At 41.2% G+C, this 20,662-nt stretch overlaps 1 protein-coding gene across 1 annotated transcript in view; it reads left to right on the top strand.

The window, feature by feature from the left end:
• Positions 1 to 20,662, top strand: part of zgc:63587 (uncharacterized protein LOC393431 homolog) — a 192,341-nt gene that overhangs the window by 17,749 nt on the left and 153,930 nt on the right. The window contains exons 4-6 of the mRNA XM_068055332.1: positions 3,466 to 3,565; positions 6,906 to 6,992; positions 8,808 to 8,931. Of these exons, the coding sequence (XP_067911433.1) occupies positions 3,466 to 3,565; positions 6,906 to 6,992; positions 8,808 to 8,931 (311 nt within the window). The remainder of the gene's footprint in view (positions 1 to 3,465; positions 3,566 to 6,905; positions 6,993 to 8,807; positions 8,932 to 20,662) is intronic.

Below are 20,662 nucleotides of genomic sequence, written 5' to 3'. Positions count from 1 at the left end.
TCTATCCCATTTAGCATATTGGTAGTACCACATAACAATGGCGGGTATCCTCAATGTGAAGACAGGACTTTGTCTCCACAAGGACCGTGTGCTGGTCACTGTTACTAGTACAGGTAGATTGAGGAGGAGGAGGTCAAGTACGTTTTTCCCTCTTATTGGTTCCCTCATCACCTGCCACTGACCCAGTCTAGCATGTATGTTGGAAAAGGCAGGTATGTCCTTAGGACTCGGCCAACTCGGTTAGTAGTGGCGATGCCAAGCCACTCTTGGTGATGGACATTGAAGTCCCCCATCTAGAGTACATTCTGTGCCCTTGCTACCCTCAGTGCTTCATCCAATTGAACAAATTTCAGCAAATGTAACAAAAATCTTGTCAAACCTTTCCTTGAAGGTATACAGCATTGTTGGAGGCTAGTTCATGCCTCAACAGCCACAGGCTGTATAACACTTTGATGGAGCTAAACATAATGCTGTCATGTAGTCACGTGGTTCTCTGTGGTCTTGGTAATAGGAGAGTAAATGCAAAGTCACAGAAATACTGGGGGATAGGGGGATGCTGAAAAGGGACTTGTGAAAAGTGAATTCCTATACGATGCACTTAGATCCAGTATGCTTTTGCAAAGCTTTGTTCAGTCTCAGATGAGGGAGGTTTTAGGTGGTTGCAGAATCATTGTTTTCTGTTGTCTGATTTATTTCCTAAAATTCTCAGTGATGAGAATCATGACACGTACATGTACAAAAAGGAAACTTTTTCTTAGATAAATAAACCAGAAATCACTTTGTTAAAGCACTTGTGTTTTTTGTTATGCAGCTAAGAGTTGGCAATTTGCACTCACTGTACCCCTGAAAATGAGATTCTCAAAGGCGTACAAACAATAGGCTCCAGTTTTTTGAGGAGAAATACAACAGCTTTAACTTTCAGATGAAAGAAAATGGATCAAAGGAGGTCACAGAATTGGACATTATTTTTTGTATAATAGAATTGTTTATTGTTGGTGGGGAGACTTCCTTTATTAATCGACTAAAGGTTTGTGTGTTGATAATTTAAAAAACAAGCCATATGAGGTAACCAGTTGGTCTGTTTCTGTTCCCAACTAAACATAGGTGGGACCTGTAAAGAAGCTAAATGATGCATAGCATTTCAAGACTGGACCCATAACTGGTTCATAACACCAGGTTCATGTTCTGGGCCTGTTGAATATGTTACGACAACGCCTGAGAAAATGTTTTCTAGTAGTGCTGCACTGCTTGGTGTCTGCTTTTGGAGGCACTTTGCCATTGTTGTAACTCAATACTGTAACAGTTTGTAATGGCAGAAATCGACCACAACAGCGTAGCTTTGAGGACAGCTGAAAATTTGTAAAGTATTACTTCCCATTCGGCCTCTCCATTTTGGGCCTTGAACAAATATTCTCAGAGTGTTTCTGCGTCTGTGGAGCCTGATGGGATTGTGATGTTATACCTATTGGACTAAAAATATAATCAGGAGGAATATATTTGTTTCATTCAAACACCATCAATGACAGTCTTTTGCACTGTTCTGTGCAGCCTGATTGTTTTCAGTATGGCTCAGAAAATGCCTCTGTTGGCTCCTGTGTAATCAGATTGGATAGATGGTGTGGGCAATAGATAAATTTGGTATTTAATAAAACCTGTAACCGGGATCTGGCTTTCTAGGTTGGGAAGTGATAAGCGAATGTGCTGGAATAAAAACAAGGAAATGCTGGAAATACTCGGCAGGTCTGGCAGCATCTGTGGAGAGAGAAGCAGAGTTAACGTTTCAGGTCAGTGACCCTTCTTCAGAACTGGCAAATATTAGAAATGTAAAAGGTTATAAGCAGGTTAAGTGGGGATGGGGCAAGAGATAACAAAGGAGAAGGTGTAGATAGGACAAGGTCACAGAATAGCTGACCAGAAGGTCCTGGAGCAAAGGCAAACAATATGTTAATGGTGTGCTGAAAGACAAAGCATTAGTACAGATAGGGTGTTAACAGACTGAAAATTGAACAGCCGCAAGTACAAACATGAAAAAAAAAACAGTGGGTAAGCAAACTGAACAAACTAAGATGAAATAAAGTAAAATAAACACAAAAGAAATAAAGGAAAAAGAAAAAAATAAAGGTAAAATGGGGGGACCCGTCATGCTCTGAAATTATTGAACTCAATGTTCAGTGTGCCTTTATCGGTAAATGAGATGCTGTTCCTCGAGCTTGCGTTGATGTTCACTGGAACACTGCCGCAATCCCAGGACAGAGATGTGAGCATGAGAGTGGGGGGGGGGGGGGGGGGGTGGGTGGGGAGTGTTGAAATGGCAAGCAACCTCGGTCGGGGTCCTGCTTTTGGACTGAGCGGAAGTGTTCCGCCAAGAGGTCACCCAGTCTGTGTTTGGTCTCCCCAGTGTAGAGGAGACCACATTGTGAGCAGCGAATACAGTATACTACATTGAAAGAAGTAAAAGTAAATCGCTGCTTCACCTGAAAGGAGTGTTTGGGGCCTGGGATAGTGAAGAGAGAGGAGGTAAATGGGCAGGTATTACACCTCCTGTGATTGCAGGGGAAGGTACCATGGGAAGAGGTGGTTGGGGTAATGGTGGAGTGGACCAGGGTGTCACGGAGGGAACGATCCCTTTGGAATGCTGTCAAGGGAAGGGAGGGGAAGATGCGTTTCGGAGTGGCATCACGCTGCAGGTGGCGGAAATGGCAGAGGACGATCCTTTGGCTATGGAGGCTGATGGGGTGGAAAGTGAGGACAAGGGGAAACCTGTCGCGGTTCTGGGAGGGTAGAGGTGCGGGAAATGGGCCGGACACGGTTGAGGGCCCTGTCAACCACAGTGGGGGGGGGGGGGTTCCCTTCATCTTAGTTTGTTCAGTTTGCTTACCCACTTTTTTTTTCATGTTTGTACTTGCGGCTGTTCAATTTTCAATCCGTTGACACCCTATCTGTACTAACGCTTTGTCTTTCAACACATCGTTGACATATTGTTTGCCTTTGCTCCATGACCTTCTGGTCAGCTATTCTGTGACCTTGTCCTATCCACAACCTCCTTTGTTATCTCATGCCCCACCCCCGCTTTACTTGCTTATAACCTTTTACATTTCTAATATTTGCCAGTTCTGAAGCACGGTCACTGACCTGAAATATTAACTCTGCTTCTCTCTCCACAGATGCTGCCAGACCTGCTGAGTATTTCCAGCATTTCTTGTTTTTATTTCAGATTTCCAGCATCCGCAGTATTTTGCTTTTATTTTAGTGAATGTGCTGGGTTGTTTCAAAATGCAGGAGATGCTGGCAGGGGGAAAGAAGGTGTGTGCATGTCTCAGGAAGAGAAAGAATTGGACTTGATGGGAGGGAAAGAAATTAGAGTTGGGAAGGAAAAATTGCTTGTGCTACGACATGTCTTTTCACGATTCCATTCCAGCTTGTCTAAATAATTGAACTGATTGGAATCCTTTTCTATCTCTACAGTTTCCAGATGTTGCTGGGTACGTGGGATTTGCAAACCTGCCCAACCAGGTCCATCGAAAATCAGTGAAAAAAGGCTTTGAATTCACACTGATGGTAGTTGGTAGGTTATGCCACCTGTTCAGGCTATGAGCACACGCATTATCTAATTTTCATTGCTGCAGAGTCTTATTTATGTGATACTGAGTTCAATGACTGTTAAGATGGCACAGTTTTGATATAATAGTGAAGTGCAAAGCTAATTGTTTTTCAAAAATTAAAAGACACATTCAGTTAAATTTATAAACAATCACGAGAATGAGGAGAATGTGGATTTTTTTTTTATTCGTTCATGGGATGTGAGCGTCAGTGGCTGGGCCAGCATTTATTGCCCATCTCTAATTGCCCTTGAGAACGTGGTGGTGAGCTGCTGCCTTGAACCGCTGCAATCCATGTGGGGTGGGTACATCCACAGTGCTGTTAGGAAGGGAATTCCAGGATTTTGACCCAGCGATAGTGAAGGAACGGCGATATAGTTCCAAATCAGGATGGTGTGTCGCTTGGAGGGGAACTTGAAGGTGGTGGTGTTCCCATGCATTTGCTGCCCTTGTCCTTCTAGGTGGTAGAGGTCATGGGTTTGGAAGGTGCGGTTCAAGGAGCCTTGGTGAGTTGCTGCAGTGCATCTTGTATATGGTACACACTGCTGCCTCTGTGCGCGGTGGTGGAGGGAGTGAATGTTTGTGAATGGGGTGCCAATCAAGCAGGCTGCTGTGTCCTGGAGAGTGTTGAGCTTCATGAGTGTTGTTGGAGCTTCACCCATCCAGGCAAGTGGAGAGTATTCCATCATACTCCTGACTTGCGTCTTGTAGATTGTGGACAAGCTTTGGGGAGTCAGGAGGTGAGTTACTCGCCACAGGATTCCTAGCCTCTGATCTGCTTTTGTAGCCACAGTATTTATGTGGCTACTCCAGTCCAGACTCTGATCAATGATGTTGATAGTGGGGGATTCAGCGATGGTAATACCATTGAATGTCAAGGGTAGATGGTTAGATTCTCTCTTGTTGGAGATGGTCATTGCCTGGCACTCGTGTGGCGCAAATGTTTCTTGCCATTTATCAGCCCAAGCCTGGATGTTGTCCAGCTCTTGCTGCATTTCTACATGGACTGCTTCAGTATCTGAGGAGTCGCGAATGGTGCTGAACATTGTGCAATCATCGGCAAACATCCCCACTTCTGACCTTATGATTGAAGAAGGTCATTGATGCAGCAGCTGAATATGGTTGGGCCTATGACACTACCCCGAGGAACTCCTGCAGTGATGTCCTGGAGCTGAGATGATTGACCTCCGACAACCACAACCATCTTCCTTTGCGCTAGGTACGACTCCAACCACTGGAGAGTTTTTCGACTGATTCCTATTGACTCCAGTTTTGCTAGGGCTCCTTGATGCCATACTCTGTCAAATGCTGCCTTGATGTCAAGGGCAGTCACTCTCACCTCACCTCTGAAGCTCAGCTCTTTTGTCCATGTTTGAACCAAGGCTGTAATGAGGTCAGGGACTGAGTGGCCCTGGCAGAACCAAAACTGAGCATCACCGCGTAGGTTATTGCTAAGCAAGTGCCGCTTGATAGCACTGTCGAAGACACCTTCCATCACTTTGCTGATGATTGAGAGTAGACTGATTGGGTGGTAATTGGCCGGGTTAGACTTGTCCTGCTTTTTGTGTACAGGACATAGCTGGGCAATTTTCCACATTGCTGGGTAGATGCCAGTGTTATAGCTGTACTGGAACAACTTGGCTACGGCTGTGGCAAATTCTGGAGCACAGGTCTTCAGTACTATTGCTGGAATGTTGTCAGGGCCCATAGCCTTTGCAGTATCCAATGCCTTCAGTCGTTTCTTGACATAACGTGGAGTGAATCGAATTGGCTGAAAACTGGCATCTGTGCTGCTGGGGACTTTAGGATGAGGCCTTCTTTACTGTCAAATGGTTCACATCTAAAAATGGCATTCATTGCTATTCTTCCTTTCTCACAGCAAGAAACCAGGGGTAGTGGCATTGCCGTTGTCTTGAATGACTGTAGTCTGCAGGAAGTGACCTTGCAATGAATGGGTTTAAAGATGAAACCAATTTTTAGTTGATAGTGCCTCTGGAGTAAGCTATATCGAAACTGATTTTTGTGTGGGTATGATTTAAAAAAAATGTTATTGACTAATTCCTTTTTTCATTTTAAAGTAGATTGAACATTGAATTGTTGTAGTTGGATGGTGCTGTTGGCATATCTACATACTGGCCTAGAATTTGCAGTGGTAATAACAGCGAGCCTGTTGATGCTCGCCGTTAATACTATGTAAGACTGACAGCAACTCCTGGCATCTGCACTTGTGCAGTTAAATAAATGCCAAATCTGGAACTTTCTGTCAGTGACACGCTGCTCCTTCACACGGTCCAGTGTTGTAGCCTACGCAGATGGAATCATTAATAACCACTGGTTTCTTATGCACTTCAACTACTTGCACATTATATTCACTGTGAAAACCAATGAAAGTTTAAGCCTTGTTCAATCGGGACTTAACCGCGTTTATAACACTAAGTAATTATTGTTGAACAACCTCTTTGGCCCTGAAAAATTAATTTTAAAGTGTGGAGTGCCATTCCCTCAGAACAACATATAAAAACTGTAGGTTTTTAATCAAATACAAAATCCAGGCCATTATTAACAATCTTACACGAAGCACATATACTTTATCAACTAATTTCACTTCATGTCGGGATTTTTCAGCACACTTTTCTGTCTGTTGTAAATTACCATATAGCTACTTTCTATTCATTTCTTTTGTTCTGTCAGTGGTCTCACTTTAGTTGGAATTCTGATCATTAGATGGCTCTGTGGAGTGAGTCTGTGAAGTCTCTTCCCAGTTCAGTCGCCATCTTGCATTTATGAAACAAAAACCTCAACTGGCCATGGGTAATGCCATGTACAATTTAGTAGTTGTTGCAAAAAATGATTTAAATGTGAGCTTTGCAACTAATACCAGGTTCTGTGTAGGATGGAAACAGTGACTGACTGATCTTTGTGGCACCATTTGGGCTGCTATGCCCAAAACGTTCTTCTTCTGCGTGCTTTTAATTCAGTCTGAGAACAAACTGAAAAACTTATCTTAAGATAGTCTTGTATGAATGGGCTTTTGTAATTTGAAGGATTACATTCGTCAAATTGGTATAATTCACTATCAGCAGTTTTACCTAGGAAAATGTCCATGTGGAATAAAAGTTCTCTTAAGTTACCAGGAAACCATTTCTGCCATTCAGAAAAATAAATTGAATTGTGCAAATTGTTCCGTTCTACTCTTGTCAATTTTTTCCTACCTGTTTCTTCATTCTTTTAGCTTGTGTATAATTCCCTTTGCCTTGTATTTCATCACTATTGTGTGTTCATTTTGCCATGTTCCTGCTTTCTCAGGGGAGTCTGGTCTTGGAAAGTCGACGTTGATCAACAGCCTGTTCCTGACTGACCTTTACCCTGAGCGTTATGTACCAGGGGCTGCAGGTGAGTCAATTATTGGAGAGTTTCATCAAATTATGAATGTCAGTAACATAGGCATGGCATCACAGTAGCAATAACTTGTGAATATGATAAACAATAGAAAGTGGTAGGGTTTAATTGCTGGTCTCTGCTGAGTTAGCTAGTCTAAGCTGGGATAGATGTTGCAGTTGGGTCTCTGAAATAGGGAGGGAAGAAATAGTCAGGGTATCTGTTCTTGATAGCTATCTAGTGATCCATCCTGGAATGTGTTTGTGTATGGATGTGAGATGAAGATCACATGTGACACTCTCCATAGTTGAATAGCCAACCTGCGCTCCTGATGTAGGCTCAAACGGGCAGAATAGCCTTTTGAGTGACATTGGAAGGTTGCACCTGCACCCCAGAAAAAAAATGACTCCTTCAGGAAAAGAAAAGTGAAAAGGTAGAAGAATTGCACCTTGGAAATAGTTTTAAAAAAAACAGCTGCAGTGCATTTGGAGCTGGTGTTTGTGGTTTTCCTAAAGAGTTCCATCCTTGTTTGGATTTACAGGTCAAGGCTGATGAGCTGTCTGTCATACTAAAATCCTGTTGCTGAGTGCAATGTGATAGCTATGGCACTGGTTATCAAAACTCCTCCATATGTTTGGAGTTAATGTGATCTTTTCAAAATATCATTGTTTTTCTCAGATAATTCGATAATTTCCTGCAGCAGAGGCGTTGTGTGGTGGTGCCAAGTTAACTAAATGTTTATGTTGGACCCTTTTGCCTCTTTTTTTTAAAATCCAACCCCCTCCTCAAAAAGCAACATAAATCTCGAATAGATAATAAACAACAAATACGGAGTCAGGCAGGAATAACATATGTCTCTCCAGAGAAGAGTGATTTCCATGTGCACAGATTGATGTGAAGATTCTAACACATTATTCTGATAATGTGGGGCCCTTAATTTGGCTCACTGTGGCCTCCAATTCCTTTCAGCATAGCCTGACTGCAGATCTTTAAATGGTCATGGTAATTTCTTTCAAGTTGCAAATTTGTGCATTTGAGGTATATAGTACTGAAAGGAACTTGTTGACATTCGTGAGATCGATGGTAATTCACTTGTCTCACAAGGCCAAATGGTGCCTCTCATTCATTTCTTCATGTTGGAGTTAACCACAGGATCAACGCTTTCCAGAAGAGAGACCATTAATCTTTTTCACCCACCTCTTTCATTTCACAGTTAACTACATGTCAGCCCGTCTCCAGGGAAATGATTTGACGAGTTGGCACAGGCCAGTATGAGAAGCCACGCTTACATTTTGAGGGGAGTTGCAAGCAAATGTAAACAACCCTGAATCACGAGATATTGGTCTTCCTTGAGTGATAATATTTTTGGCTGTTACCAAAAATGGAACAGGACCTGAAAACCTGTTGCTAGTGGCTATAAATGTTTTCCTCTAGAACTGGATCAGAAAGAAAAAGCCAGGAGTATTCAAGAACAGATAAAATGTGTCAATAATGCAGCTAGCTACAAATAACCAAAGGGGTTGGATGAAAAATGTTTTTTAAAAAAAAGTTTCAGTTGATCAAGAATTAAGGGGCAGTTCAAATTACCATTGTTGACAGAGTATATGCAAATGGTTATTGTATATAACTTTTGAACCTCAGATATTTCAAGGTATATTTACATATTCTAATTATGCATCAAATTTCAAACAAAACCTTTAATGGCGTGGCTCCTAGAAGCTATTGACTCTTTTGGGGATTGTGTAATGGTATCATTAGTGATTTTGAGTAAAGTTGGAAGGGGTTGTGTTTGAGCTGGTGAGTTTAGTGTGTTCACTATTATTTTCACAGAAAAGATTGAAAGGACAGTTCAAATTGAAGCCTCGACAGTGGAAATTGAGGAGCGCGGAGTGAAACTTCGTCTGACAGTTGTGGACACACCAGGATATGGTGATGCCATTAACAGCCAGGATTGGTAAGTTCCCAGTGTCTGAAATAATGTATGACTAGCAAACAATTTTCTTGCTGTACCTCTATTGTGAATGCAGTTGTCAAGCAGCTGAAGGTTCATTCTGTTAATTTTAATTTAGTGCAGGGGTTGGTGCCAGCAGTTATATAGTGGAATTGTATTATGGAATGCTTAAATGATATCTACATTGTGGGTATGCTAGACTGTGTTGTGAATAAATTACGTTAACACCAAAATTGGATGTGGTACTGCTTAAGATTTGATGTTTAGAATCATTGAATCCATTCAGTGTGTCCTCTTGAGTGAAGAACTTCCTGACCGTTCGAAATTTAACTTCTCTCTGTTTAACGTGTGTCCCTTTGTCTGTCATAATTTACCTTGAGTAAATCCTGATCCATGTCTCTGCCAGCTGAAAAAGAGCTATTCAGCCTAATCCCACTTTCCAGCTCTTGGTCTATAGCCTAGTACGTTATGGCACTTCAGGTGCATAACCAAGTACTTTTTAAATGCGATGAATTTTTCTGCCTCTACCACACTTTCAGGCAGTGAGTTCTAAACCCACACTACCCTCTGGGTGAAAATATTTCTCCTCTAATCCTCCTTCTAGTTACTTGAAATGTATGATCCCTGGTTAATGACCTCTGTGCTAAAGGAAATTGGTTCTTCCTATCCACTCTGTCTTGGCCCCTCATAATTTTATGCACCTCAATTAAATCTCCTTGCAGCCTCCTCTGTTCCAAAGAAAACAACCCTAACCTATCCAGTCTTTCCAATAGCTAAAATTCTCTGTTCCTGGCAACATCCTTGTAACTCTCCTCTGTATTCTGTCGAGTGTGATCACATCCTTCTCTGTAATGCGGTGAGCAGAACTGTACACAATACTCAAGCTGTGGCCTAACCAGAGTGTTATACAGTTCTAGCATAACCTCCCTGCTCTTCTACTCTAGTCCTCAGCTAAAAAGAAAAGTATCCCATATGCCTTCTCAACTATGCACATGGATCTGTGGTCATGCACTCTGTTCCTCTACACTTCAGTATCCTACCACTTATTGTGTGTCTTGTTTACCCTCCCCAAGTGTATTACCTCACGCTTATTCAGATTGAATCTCATTTGCCACTTTTAGTCAGTCATTTACAGCACAGAAGGAGGCAGTTTGGTCCATTGAGTCCATGCCTGCTCTCTGTGTAACAATCCAGTCAGTCCCATTCCCCAGCTCTATCCCCATAGCTCTGCCAGTTCATTTCCTTCTAGTATCCATCCAGTTTCCTTTTGAAATCATTGATTGTCTCTACTTCCACCACCCTTGTAGGCAGCAAGTTTTACGTCATTACCACTCGCTATGTAAAAAAGCTCCTCCTCACATCCTCTCTGCACCTCTTGCCTGAAACCTTAAATCTGTGTCCCCTAGTCCTTTTACCATCAGCTAATGGGAACAGTTTTTCTTCGTCTACCTTTTCCAAACCAATCATAATTTTGTACACTACTATCAAATCTCCCTGCGATCTCCTTTGCTCCAAGGAGAACAATGCCAGTGTCTCTAACCTAACCTTGTAGCTAAAATCCCTCATCCCTGGAACCATTTTGGTAAACCACCTCTGCACCATCTGAAGAACCCTCACATCCTTCCTAAAGTGAGGTGACCAGAACTGGACGCAGTACTCTAGTTGGGACCAAACCAGAGCTTTATAAAGGGTCAGTATAACTTCCCTACTTTTGTACTCAGTAGCTCTATTTATGAAGCCCAAGGTCCCATATGCTTTGCTGATCACTCTCCCAATATGTCCTGCCACCTTCAAAGATCTGTGCACTTGCACCCTCAAGTCTCTCTATTCCTGTACACTCTTTAGAAAAGTGCTATTGATTCTATAAGGCCTCACCCATCCCTTATGTCAAAATGCATTATCTCACACTTGTCTGTGTTAAATTCCATTTTCCACTTGTCTGCCCATTCTGCTAGTCTATCTCTGCCCTGTTGCAGTTGGTTGGTATCATCCTCACTGTTTGCCACACCTCCAAGTTTGTTATCATCGGAGAATTTTGAAATTTTACTCTGCATTCCAATCTCCAAGTTGTTTATATAGATCAAAAAAAGCAGTGGTCCTAGCACTGCTTGGGGAACAGCACTATCTACAATCCGCCAGTTTGAAAAATAACCATTTACCATGACTCACTGTTTTCTGTCCTTAAGCCAATTTTTTATCCAAGCTGACACTGACCCTCCTATTCCATGAGCCTCAATTTTGTTAACCAGCCTTTTATGTGGTACTTTGTCAAACGCTTTCTTAAAATCTAAATAGACAACATCCATTGCATTCCTTTCATCAACGTTCTCTGTTACTTCATCAAAAAATTCAAGGGATTGAGGGATTTGGGGAGAAAGTGGGAACAGGGTACTGAATTATATTCTCAGCTATGATCTTATTTGAATGGCGGAGCAGGGCCGAATGGCCTACTCCTATTTCTATGTTTCTAATTAGTCAAACATGATCTGTCTTTCACAAATCTGTGCTGGCTATCATTAATTAGCTCAAACCTCTCCAAGTGCCTGTTAATTTTATCTCTGATTATTGTTTCTAAAACCTTACCACCGCTAATGTTCAACTGACTGGTCTGTAGTTACTAGGACTGTCTTTCTTGAATAAGGGTGTCACATTTGCCACTCTCCAATACTCTGACACCTCCCCCCGTATCTAGGGACGACTGGACGATTACGGTAAGCCCTTCCGCTATCTCCACCCCCACTTCATTTAGCAACCTTGGATGCAAGTCATCCGGATCAGGTGACTTATCCACTTGAAGCATAGCCAGTCTTTCCAGTACCACCTTCCACCTGACCAGTGCATTGGTATATTCTGTAGTCTATCAACCAAACATCCAACTTTTGTATTATCTACAAACTTTCTTAATCTTGCCCACTACATAATCATTGATGTATACCACAAAAAGCAAGGGACCTAGCACTGAACCCTACGGAACCCCACTGGAAACAGCCTTCCAGTGATGGCAACACCCGTTAACCATTGCCTTTTGCTTCCTGTCACTGCACCAATTTTGGGTCCATTTTTTCACTTGCCCTTGGATCCCATTTTTTTTCTTTTCTAAATAGTTTGCCATGTGGATCCTTGTCAAAAGCCTTGCTAATATCCATGTAGACTACATTAAACCCTTATCCTTGTAACCCCCTCAAAGAAATTCAATCAATCAGTTAGACAAAACCTTCCTTTAACAAATCCATGCTGTTTGTCCTTCATTAATCCATGCCTTTCTCAATGCCGATTAATAATGTTCCTCAGAATGTTTTTCCAATAATTTACTCACCGCCAAGGTTAGGCTGACTGGCCTATATGTACTTTAACTACTTAGAATAAACAGCATAGGAATAGGCCACTTGGCCCAATTAGTTTGTTCTGGTGTTTATACTACCACTCGAGTCACCTCCCATTCCATTTATCTCATCTCAGTCTTTCAGCATCTCACTATTTCTTTTTCTCTCATGTGCATGGTCTATCCCTTCCTCCCTTTTTATACAACATTACAATGTTAGCAGTCTTCCGGCACCACACCTGTAGACAGAGAGGATTGAAAAATGATAGTCAGTGCCTCCACCATTTCCTCCCTTGCTTCTGTTAATAGCCTGGGATTCATTTCATCTGGTTCTGGTGATTAATCTTTCAAAGATACCAAACCCCTTAACATTTCCCCTGTTAATATGTTTACCCCATCCAATATTTCATACTCCTCCTCCTTAACTAAATTGTCTGCATGTGAAGACAGACGCAAAATGTTCACACAGGCTACCTTTTCGGTCTCTAATCGGCCCTACTCTTTCCTTTAGTTACCTGCTCTTTATGTTTGTGGATGCCAGTCTTTTCTTGAGTTTAAATAAGAAAGTTGTAAGTTTATTATTCTTCACACTCTAAACCGGTTAGAATTACTAAAGTACCATGTGCATTCACGCAGACATTCACACGAGAGTCTCACACACTCAAATAGATTACAGAGGGAAAACGGCTTTGGTGGTTAGAGTAGAGTCGAGAATAAATGCAATTTAAAGACAGTTTATCAGTCCCAGAGTCCTCAGCTGAAATTGTAGTCCTGAAGTCCTTGCTGGGCCATGTGCACGGTTGTGGGCTTGCTTCTCAGGACTACGGAAGGCTGACCAGGAGTTTTGTTTCTTGTCTCCTAGTTGTTGGCTGTGGCAGTCTGACTGGAGAGAGAGAGCTGCCTTGTTGATGGCTTTTCCCCAGTTACTCCTCTCTGCTTTCTGTGTGATAACACTTACAGTCTCCTCAGAGCTGCACAAGCAGTCACATGACATTACCAAATCTCTTTGGTGTTAATGAGATGCTTCTGAAATCTTCCCTGAGATTCAAGGCTCTACCCCTCAATCTGTCCAGTCACACTTGGGGGTTGGACCTTTCAAAGTCATTGGGTGTCGATGGCTCCTCATGACTGTGTTGATAAAGCCATTTCAGGTAATTCAATCAGAGGGCCCCCCATTGTTCTAGCTAGATTGAGGCAGTCGTGTTGTTTCCAGTCTAATCCTTTGGTGTTTCAAATGTAAATTGCAGTGGCCATCTTGGCTGCCTGTTTACTTCTTTAAAAAAAAAAGTTATTTGTAAGAATTTCCAGTAAAAGTCTCAGGCAAGATTCCAACTGATGAAATTAATATTCCCCATTTGGCATGTAGGGTTTTCATGACATGTTTCAGTAATAGTTTTGATATCAATCTTCCAAATATCTTTCTGTGCTCTCAGCTCAATTGCCTTATTCACTAAACTTGCATTGAAGTATATACCATTAATCGTTGAGCAACATCTTTGTTGTTTATTTTCTATCCTTTGTTTTCCTTGATGATCTAACCTTGCTTACTAAATTTATGTTGGTCTCTTGCCATGTTTCCCTCAGGCTCGCGTTCTCCAGTTTGCTAATGAAAATTGACATAAAACAACAATTAAGCGTGAAAATTTTTTTTTTTTCTTTTTGTTCCGTTAGTATCTTAGAAATTTCCAAAACTAAAATGGTGTCAATCCCCACAGACACAAAAATAACTTATGCATCTGCTGAAGAAATTGATGAATGAAGATAAATGTACACCACTGGTTGTTGACTGATGTAGTTGCTTCTTAGAAAATGATCCAATGAGAATGTGTTGTTGCATTCTGATTTGCTTGTGACTGGTGCATTTAATCTTCAGGTGTCATTGTTCACCCTGTTTTTAATTGGTTTAGTCTGGACTTCCTGCCTTTAGTGTGTTAGTGGCAGCTGTATGGTTGCAAACAAAATCATAACATAACAAAAAAGAGTTGAGGGTAAAAAGGCCATTTCGAAGTTTCCCTGTGCTGATTCTGTTCCCTTTCGTAGTATATCTGTGTTGCCCATTCTTTCTCTCGATATACAACGGGACAGAAAAATAGCAAATGAAACTTAACTGACAAATGTGGCTTGCATAATCAGTCTGAAAATTATTCTACAAAACTTGACTGCAGCACCTTTCTCGACTAAACACCAAAATTAATAGACCAGAAAAAAACTGTTTGTTTCCTGCTGTATAAGAAAATCTGGTTGCATTTTGAGAGATCACCACACAAGCACAATTAGAGGATTTGAGCACCAGAACCCTGGCCAGTTTTGTGGGCGGAGATTCATTTGGACGGCGATTTGATGGGCGGATGTAAAAGCTGGACGTGACTTGGGCAGAATGTAGTTAATGCGTGTAACTCACTTGCATCCAAAATTCCGTTATCTATTAAGACTGTAATTAGTTTGCGTCCAGATTGCAGGTGCAAAGACTCCTATTTTTGTGTTGTTTGCAAATGTGACAAGCTTATAATTGGCTTCTGCAACCAGGTCATTTATGTAGATCAGAGCCAAAGGTCCAACACTGATCTTTCTGGTCTCTGCATCTCTCCTTAGTCTTGTACTATGCCTGCTTTCTATTGCATTAATCTCTATTTTATCCAGTCCTATCTTGTACCATGCATTCCCATTTGTTTAATTGAATTAGTCTTTCATGTTGGATGTTGTCTTTTGCTTTCTGGAGGATCAAATAAACTATATTGTTGGGACTTCCACCATCTATTTTCTTTGTAATACATTCAAAAATGTAAAGGAGGTTTATCAAGCAGTGTCTTTCCCCATCTGAATTCATGCCAGCTTCTTAAGCTATTAACTATGCAGCTAGTCCCTCAGCCTATTCTTTAGTAAGTTTAATTGGCCCAGAATTATAGAAAAGGTGCACTATTGTAATAACACATCAGCAGTTTGCGCAATTAGTCCACCATAAAAGTTCCAGGAAATAATTTGCGTGAGTTATGCTATTATTTATACTGTACCATAGTTTTCAGGGATTTTATACTATTCTGTTGATACCCTCACTGTAACCATGAACAGTTAATCGTCATAGCACCACCTACTATTGCAGTCAAGAGTAATCGCAAACCTCATGGATTTATGTCTGTTTTTCTGACCCAGCCACTTAGACTGACAAATATTGGTGCAATTTACCTGGCAATGTTGAAATTTATGACCCTCAGCCAGGAGGCCAACAAAGGGACCATTAAAGCTTTGGACCTCCTTTCTACTGTTTGTGAATTGTGCTCAGATTTATGTACTGATTTTCTCAGTTCTTGAAAGTCTTGCCACCCAGAGACCTGTGAGTGTCTGAAGACAATACTTAAAGGATTGCCAGCGCTCTCAGTGGAAATTAAAATTGGGTATTTTTTTTTAAACGGATGACTCCTCATAACGTCATTTATGCCAGGCAGCATGTTGACAGCCAATCTCAATGGGCCTGTCTGATTTGTTCTTATTATATATATGGGCAATATATTTTCTTGCTTCTAATCCTGCAGAGCCTGAATACCCAGTGAAATTTCATTCCTGCAAATTATTCCCTGCTCTTCATCATAAGATATTCCCCCGGCTGAGGATTTGTTAGTTTTCAGCTCTTTAGTTTACTAAGTACCTCCTCTTCACTGATTTCAAACCATTTTCTTATCATTTTTATTTCAAAGTAATTGGATAATGAACCTGTATTTTGCATCCCGATGACCATTTCTGGAAAATAGTGAATAAGTAATTAAGCTGCTTTCCTCCCTTTTTTAAACAGTCTACACATTCTATTGTTTAAAACTCTGACTTCTTCACTAACCACTCTTTCAGTATTCTGATCAGCAGAGCACATGGAACTTTCAAAGTAGCAAACAGCCAGTACTCGTAAAGGGTGTATTGTCAGATTGAGCGGAGTACTGCAGTGGTCAGTATACCAATCCTTGTCACTAAGATAGGTTAAAAGAAAACAATATAAGAACCAAATTTAAATTTGTCAGGTTTAATAAATTCAAAACTGACATAACTGATGCAGAAGATATGGAGAAAAATTTAACTCGGTTATGCAATTGGGCAGGCAAATGGTAAACAAAAATTACTAATTAAATACCTTGTTTTTAGATTCTAATTGGCAACTCAATTTCAACATAGCTAAATGTGAGGTATTGCAATTTGGCAAGAAAAGTAAGGAGGTCACATATTACTTGGAAAATAAAAATCTGAAGGGAATAAAGGAGCAAAGGGATCGGGGAGTACAAATGCATAAATCACTAAAAGTAGCGACACAGGTTAACAAGGCCATAAAAATCCAAACTGAGCACTAGGGTTTACTCCTCGAAGGATAGAATTGAAAAGTAAAAAATTTATGCTAAACTTGTTTCGAACATTGGTCAGACCACACCTGGAGTATTGTGTACAGTTCTGGCTGCTATATTATAAAGAAGCTATAGAGGTGCTGGAGAGTGTGCAAAAAAGATCTACAAGGATGATACCAGGAATGCTGGGGCATACCCATCAGGAGAGGATGAACAGGCTGGGTCTGTTTTCTCTTGAAAAGAGAAGGTTGAGCAGTCTCCTAATAGAGGTCTTTAAAATTGAGAGGTTTTGATAGAGTAGATTCAGAGAGAATGTTTTCACTTGTGGGGAAGAGGGAAACTGGAGGTCATCAATGTAGATTGTCAGCAAGAAATCAGAAAGGAAATTCAGAAGAAACTTCTTTTCCAGATAATGGTGAGAATTTGGAACACGGTATCACAGGGAGTGGTTGAAGCGAATAGTACAGATGTATTTAAGGGAAGGCTAGGTAAGTGTACGAGGGAGAAGGGAATAGAGGGTTATGCTGGTTGATGAGAAAGGATAGGAGGAGGCTTGAGTGGAGCATTACCGCTGGCATGGACTGTTCGGGCCAAATGGCCTATTTCTATTCTGAAAATCCTATGCAGTTCTATCACTGCCTCAGCTGTCCCAATGTGCTTTACATTCCATAACAGATGTGATGAGCAATTTTTGCACAAAGTTCCACAAACAGTAAATGAGATTACTCACCAGTTATTTCCTTTTTGTAGTGTTAGTAAAGGAAAGAATGTTGGCCAGGATACTGGGAGAACTCCCTGCACATCTTCAAGTAATGGCACCTGATGGGACAGATAGGGGCTCAGTTTAATATCTCATTCTAAAAGACTACATCGTCAACAATGCAGAATTCCCTTAGGACTGCACTCACCTGTCAACCTGGACTTTGTGCTTTAAAATAAGTGTAAAGAGTTGGACATTAGTCAGCTAATTGATTGAATTGGCAGAGATGAGAAATAGACCTAAAAGTACTGGTAGAAATGCTAATTTCAACACTGGACAATGTGATGGATCAATTAAAAAACAAACAGAATGCTGGGGTACATAGTAGGAACAGTGCAAGTGTCCAGAGATGATACTGGAACTTTGCAGTGTATCAGGCAGACCACACTTGAAATACTGCATACCATTTCAGTCAGTACACTACAAAAGGCAAGTTTGAGGGGGCACAAAGAAAAGCAGCCAGACTAGTCCAATTGACAGGGAAATGAATAGGAAAGATTTGATATTCTCAGCCTACACAGGCGTGGAAGAAGGTATCCAAGGGAGAAGTGTATGTAAAATATTCAATGCTCCAGTGGACTCGGTATTGCAGCTTGTGGTGTACGTTCTCTGTGATGAATTGGCCCCCTTAAGTCTTAGGATTCCAGTTCAGCTTTTAGAGATTTACGTGGGTTCAATACTAGAACATCTGCAGAAACACTTAATTAGTTGGCCGTAGGATAATGAATGTGGGGTCCATGCACGTGCAGAATAATAAATGCTGAATTTGAATTACAGCCTTGTTTACATTCTTGGGTGGTTTAGGATCCAGAATGCAATATTTGTTCAGTACGTTCCTGGAATTCAGTGAAGTATGATGTTGGGAGTATAAAATGTTCAACGAAACTATGAAAGGCAGCCTGCAGTAGAATTGTGATTTTACCCTTCCAAACTTGAGCTGTTTCTGGAGAGAGCAATATGCATTGTGGAATACCTGCAGAACTGACATTATTTAATTATGATGCGAGCAGTTTCAGGTGATGGGTTAGAAGTATTATACAAATATATATATTGGCTGAAGTACATGATTCTTTTTCCCTGCAGTGTATTTGTGCTAAAACGTTAAATTAGCCAGCTGACAAAACTGAGAGTAACATTGATACTTCAGTAGGTGCTTGGTTCAGTTTGTTCCACTCTTTTCCTCTATGTCAGAAGTATAGATTCAGATCCCACTCTGGGATCATAGCCTAGGTTATGCACTCGATCAGAGTGTTAGACTGGACTGAAGCTGAGAAAGTGCTGCATTGACTGAGATACCATTCATTGCATGACTGAGGTCCCTTCTGCTGGCTTACATGAAAGTAAAGGACCCATGGCACTATTAGCAGTAGAAGAGAGCATTTTCCTTTCCAATAGCCCCTCTCCAAGCAACACCACCAAAAACAAATTCACAGATCTTCCATCAACTTGCTGTTTGTGGGATTGTACCATGCGTAAATTGCCATCTGTTTGTTGACATAACAATCACTCCACTTCAAACTAATTAATTGCATGTGAAGCATTTGAGATGTTTGAAAGACATAATACAGTGCTATATGAATTTAAATTTTTAGTGCTTTCCTTCTAATAGGGACTTGCCCTGCTTAAATTGTCCAACTTAATGTGTATTCATGTCTTTTGCCATAGTGCATAGAGTTTAAAGTAGGCTCCTGGCAGCTTATTACAATATACTGATTTGGATCCCAGTACCCTAGTATACTGGCTTTTTAAGTCAGTTTTCGGCTCAAGCAATTTGATTTGACGTTAAATTGCTCTCTATAGCCGTTGCTGAAGAAACATATGGAATTCTGGCCATGGGAATTCAAAATAATTCCCAGTGTTATGGATGTGTGATGTTTGGGGTTCTAGCTATGGGTGGTGTTGGTCACGATATTAGGTTTTCTGATGGCGGAAATCCTTTGCGTGATAAAGGGTACTTGGATGATTCCTCCCCAACTACTGTCATGCTTTGGGATTTTTGACTTTGTCTTGGGAGGGAACTTGGATACATTTCTGTTGAGATTACGTCGTGATGCTAAATTCAGCTGTTCAGCGATTAAATCCTCCGTTTCAGAAGATGTGAATTAACTCCAGATGGAGCTTCTGTCAGACTTCATGTTTCTTGCACTGCATATCAGTTTGAGACAACTGGTTTTGTTGAGACATTTCTGGACCATTCATCCGTAGTATTTTGGAATGGCTTCATTTATTTGAGTCTGATGGGGGAGTAACTGCTAGGGCCCCACACTTAGGGCAGGAACAGGTCTGATTACCAGCTCAATTTGCCAGTTGCTGGACAAAGAGAACTGGGGGATGGTCAGATGTTAAGTCTTTGACTTCCTGTCTTGATGGGGCGCAATAACTGTCTGCAAAAACTTAGCATGGAAGCAGTCATGGGGGACTGATCACTTTCTGAGGTTAGAGGTAGTTTAGCAAATACTGACCTGACTTGAGAAATAAGGATTGGATTAAATTTCACTGTAAATTGTACCTTATTCATCCATGTAAGATAAACCAGCTTGCTGGTTTACAGTTGGTCTGATCTCACTAGAGTACTTATCAGTTCACCTTCTGTAAGTTAGGACGAAAGCACATCGAAGCGTGTGTGAGTTTATAGTATCCAGTGCAAACAATAAGGAGTTTCATTGTTATGATCCCAGGTCACGCTATCGGGTATGAGTAGATATTAGCCAGAAGAGGATAGTAAAGAACACTGGGACTCCTTACAGGAGAGACTGATAACACTGAGGCTGTGAGAATATCTAGTGCAGATCAGAAATTTATAATAACTACCCACAGATGAGTTATTGTCTAGCTGAAAATAAAGCAAGTTACCAGCTCCAAATAATGTTGTGTACCCTTCTCCTTCTGCCCCTGTTCACTTCATGTCCATTATCTTTGCTACATTTGATGTTTTTGCTGCAGTTCTTCTTTACCAGTTAGAGTCATAGACATATTAAGGCACAGAAAGAGGCCATTTGGCCCATGGTGTTTGTGCCGGCTGAAAAACATTCCACCTATTCTAATCCCACCTTCAAGCATTTTGTCCTGCAGATTACGGCACTTGAGGTGCATATCCAGACTCCTTTTGAATGAGTTGAGAGTTTGTGCCTCAACTACGCTTTCAGGCAGTGAGTTCCAGACCTCCTCCACCCTCTGGGTGAAAATGTTTTTCCTCATCTCCCCTCTAATTTTTCTACCAATCACTTTAAATCTATGCCCCCTCGTCACTGACCTCTCTGCTGAGGTGAATAGACCCTTCACTTCTACTCAATCCAGGCCCCTCAAAATTTTGTACATTTCAATCAGATC

Source organism: Heterodontus francisci, chromosome 23 (genome assembly GCF_036365525.1).
Source record: "Heterodontus francisci isolate sHetFra1 chromosome 23, sHetFra1.hap1, whole genome shotgun sequence".
Lineage (NCBI taxonomy): Eukaryota > Metazoa > Chordata > Chondrichthyes > Heterodontiformes > Heterodontidae > Heterodontus > Heterodontus francisci.
This window is presented reverse-complemented; position numbering and strand designations above follow the sequence as displayed.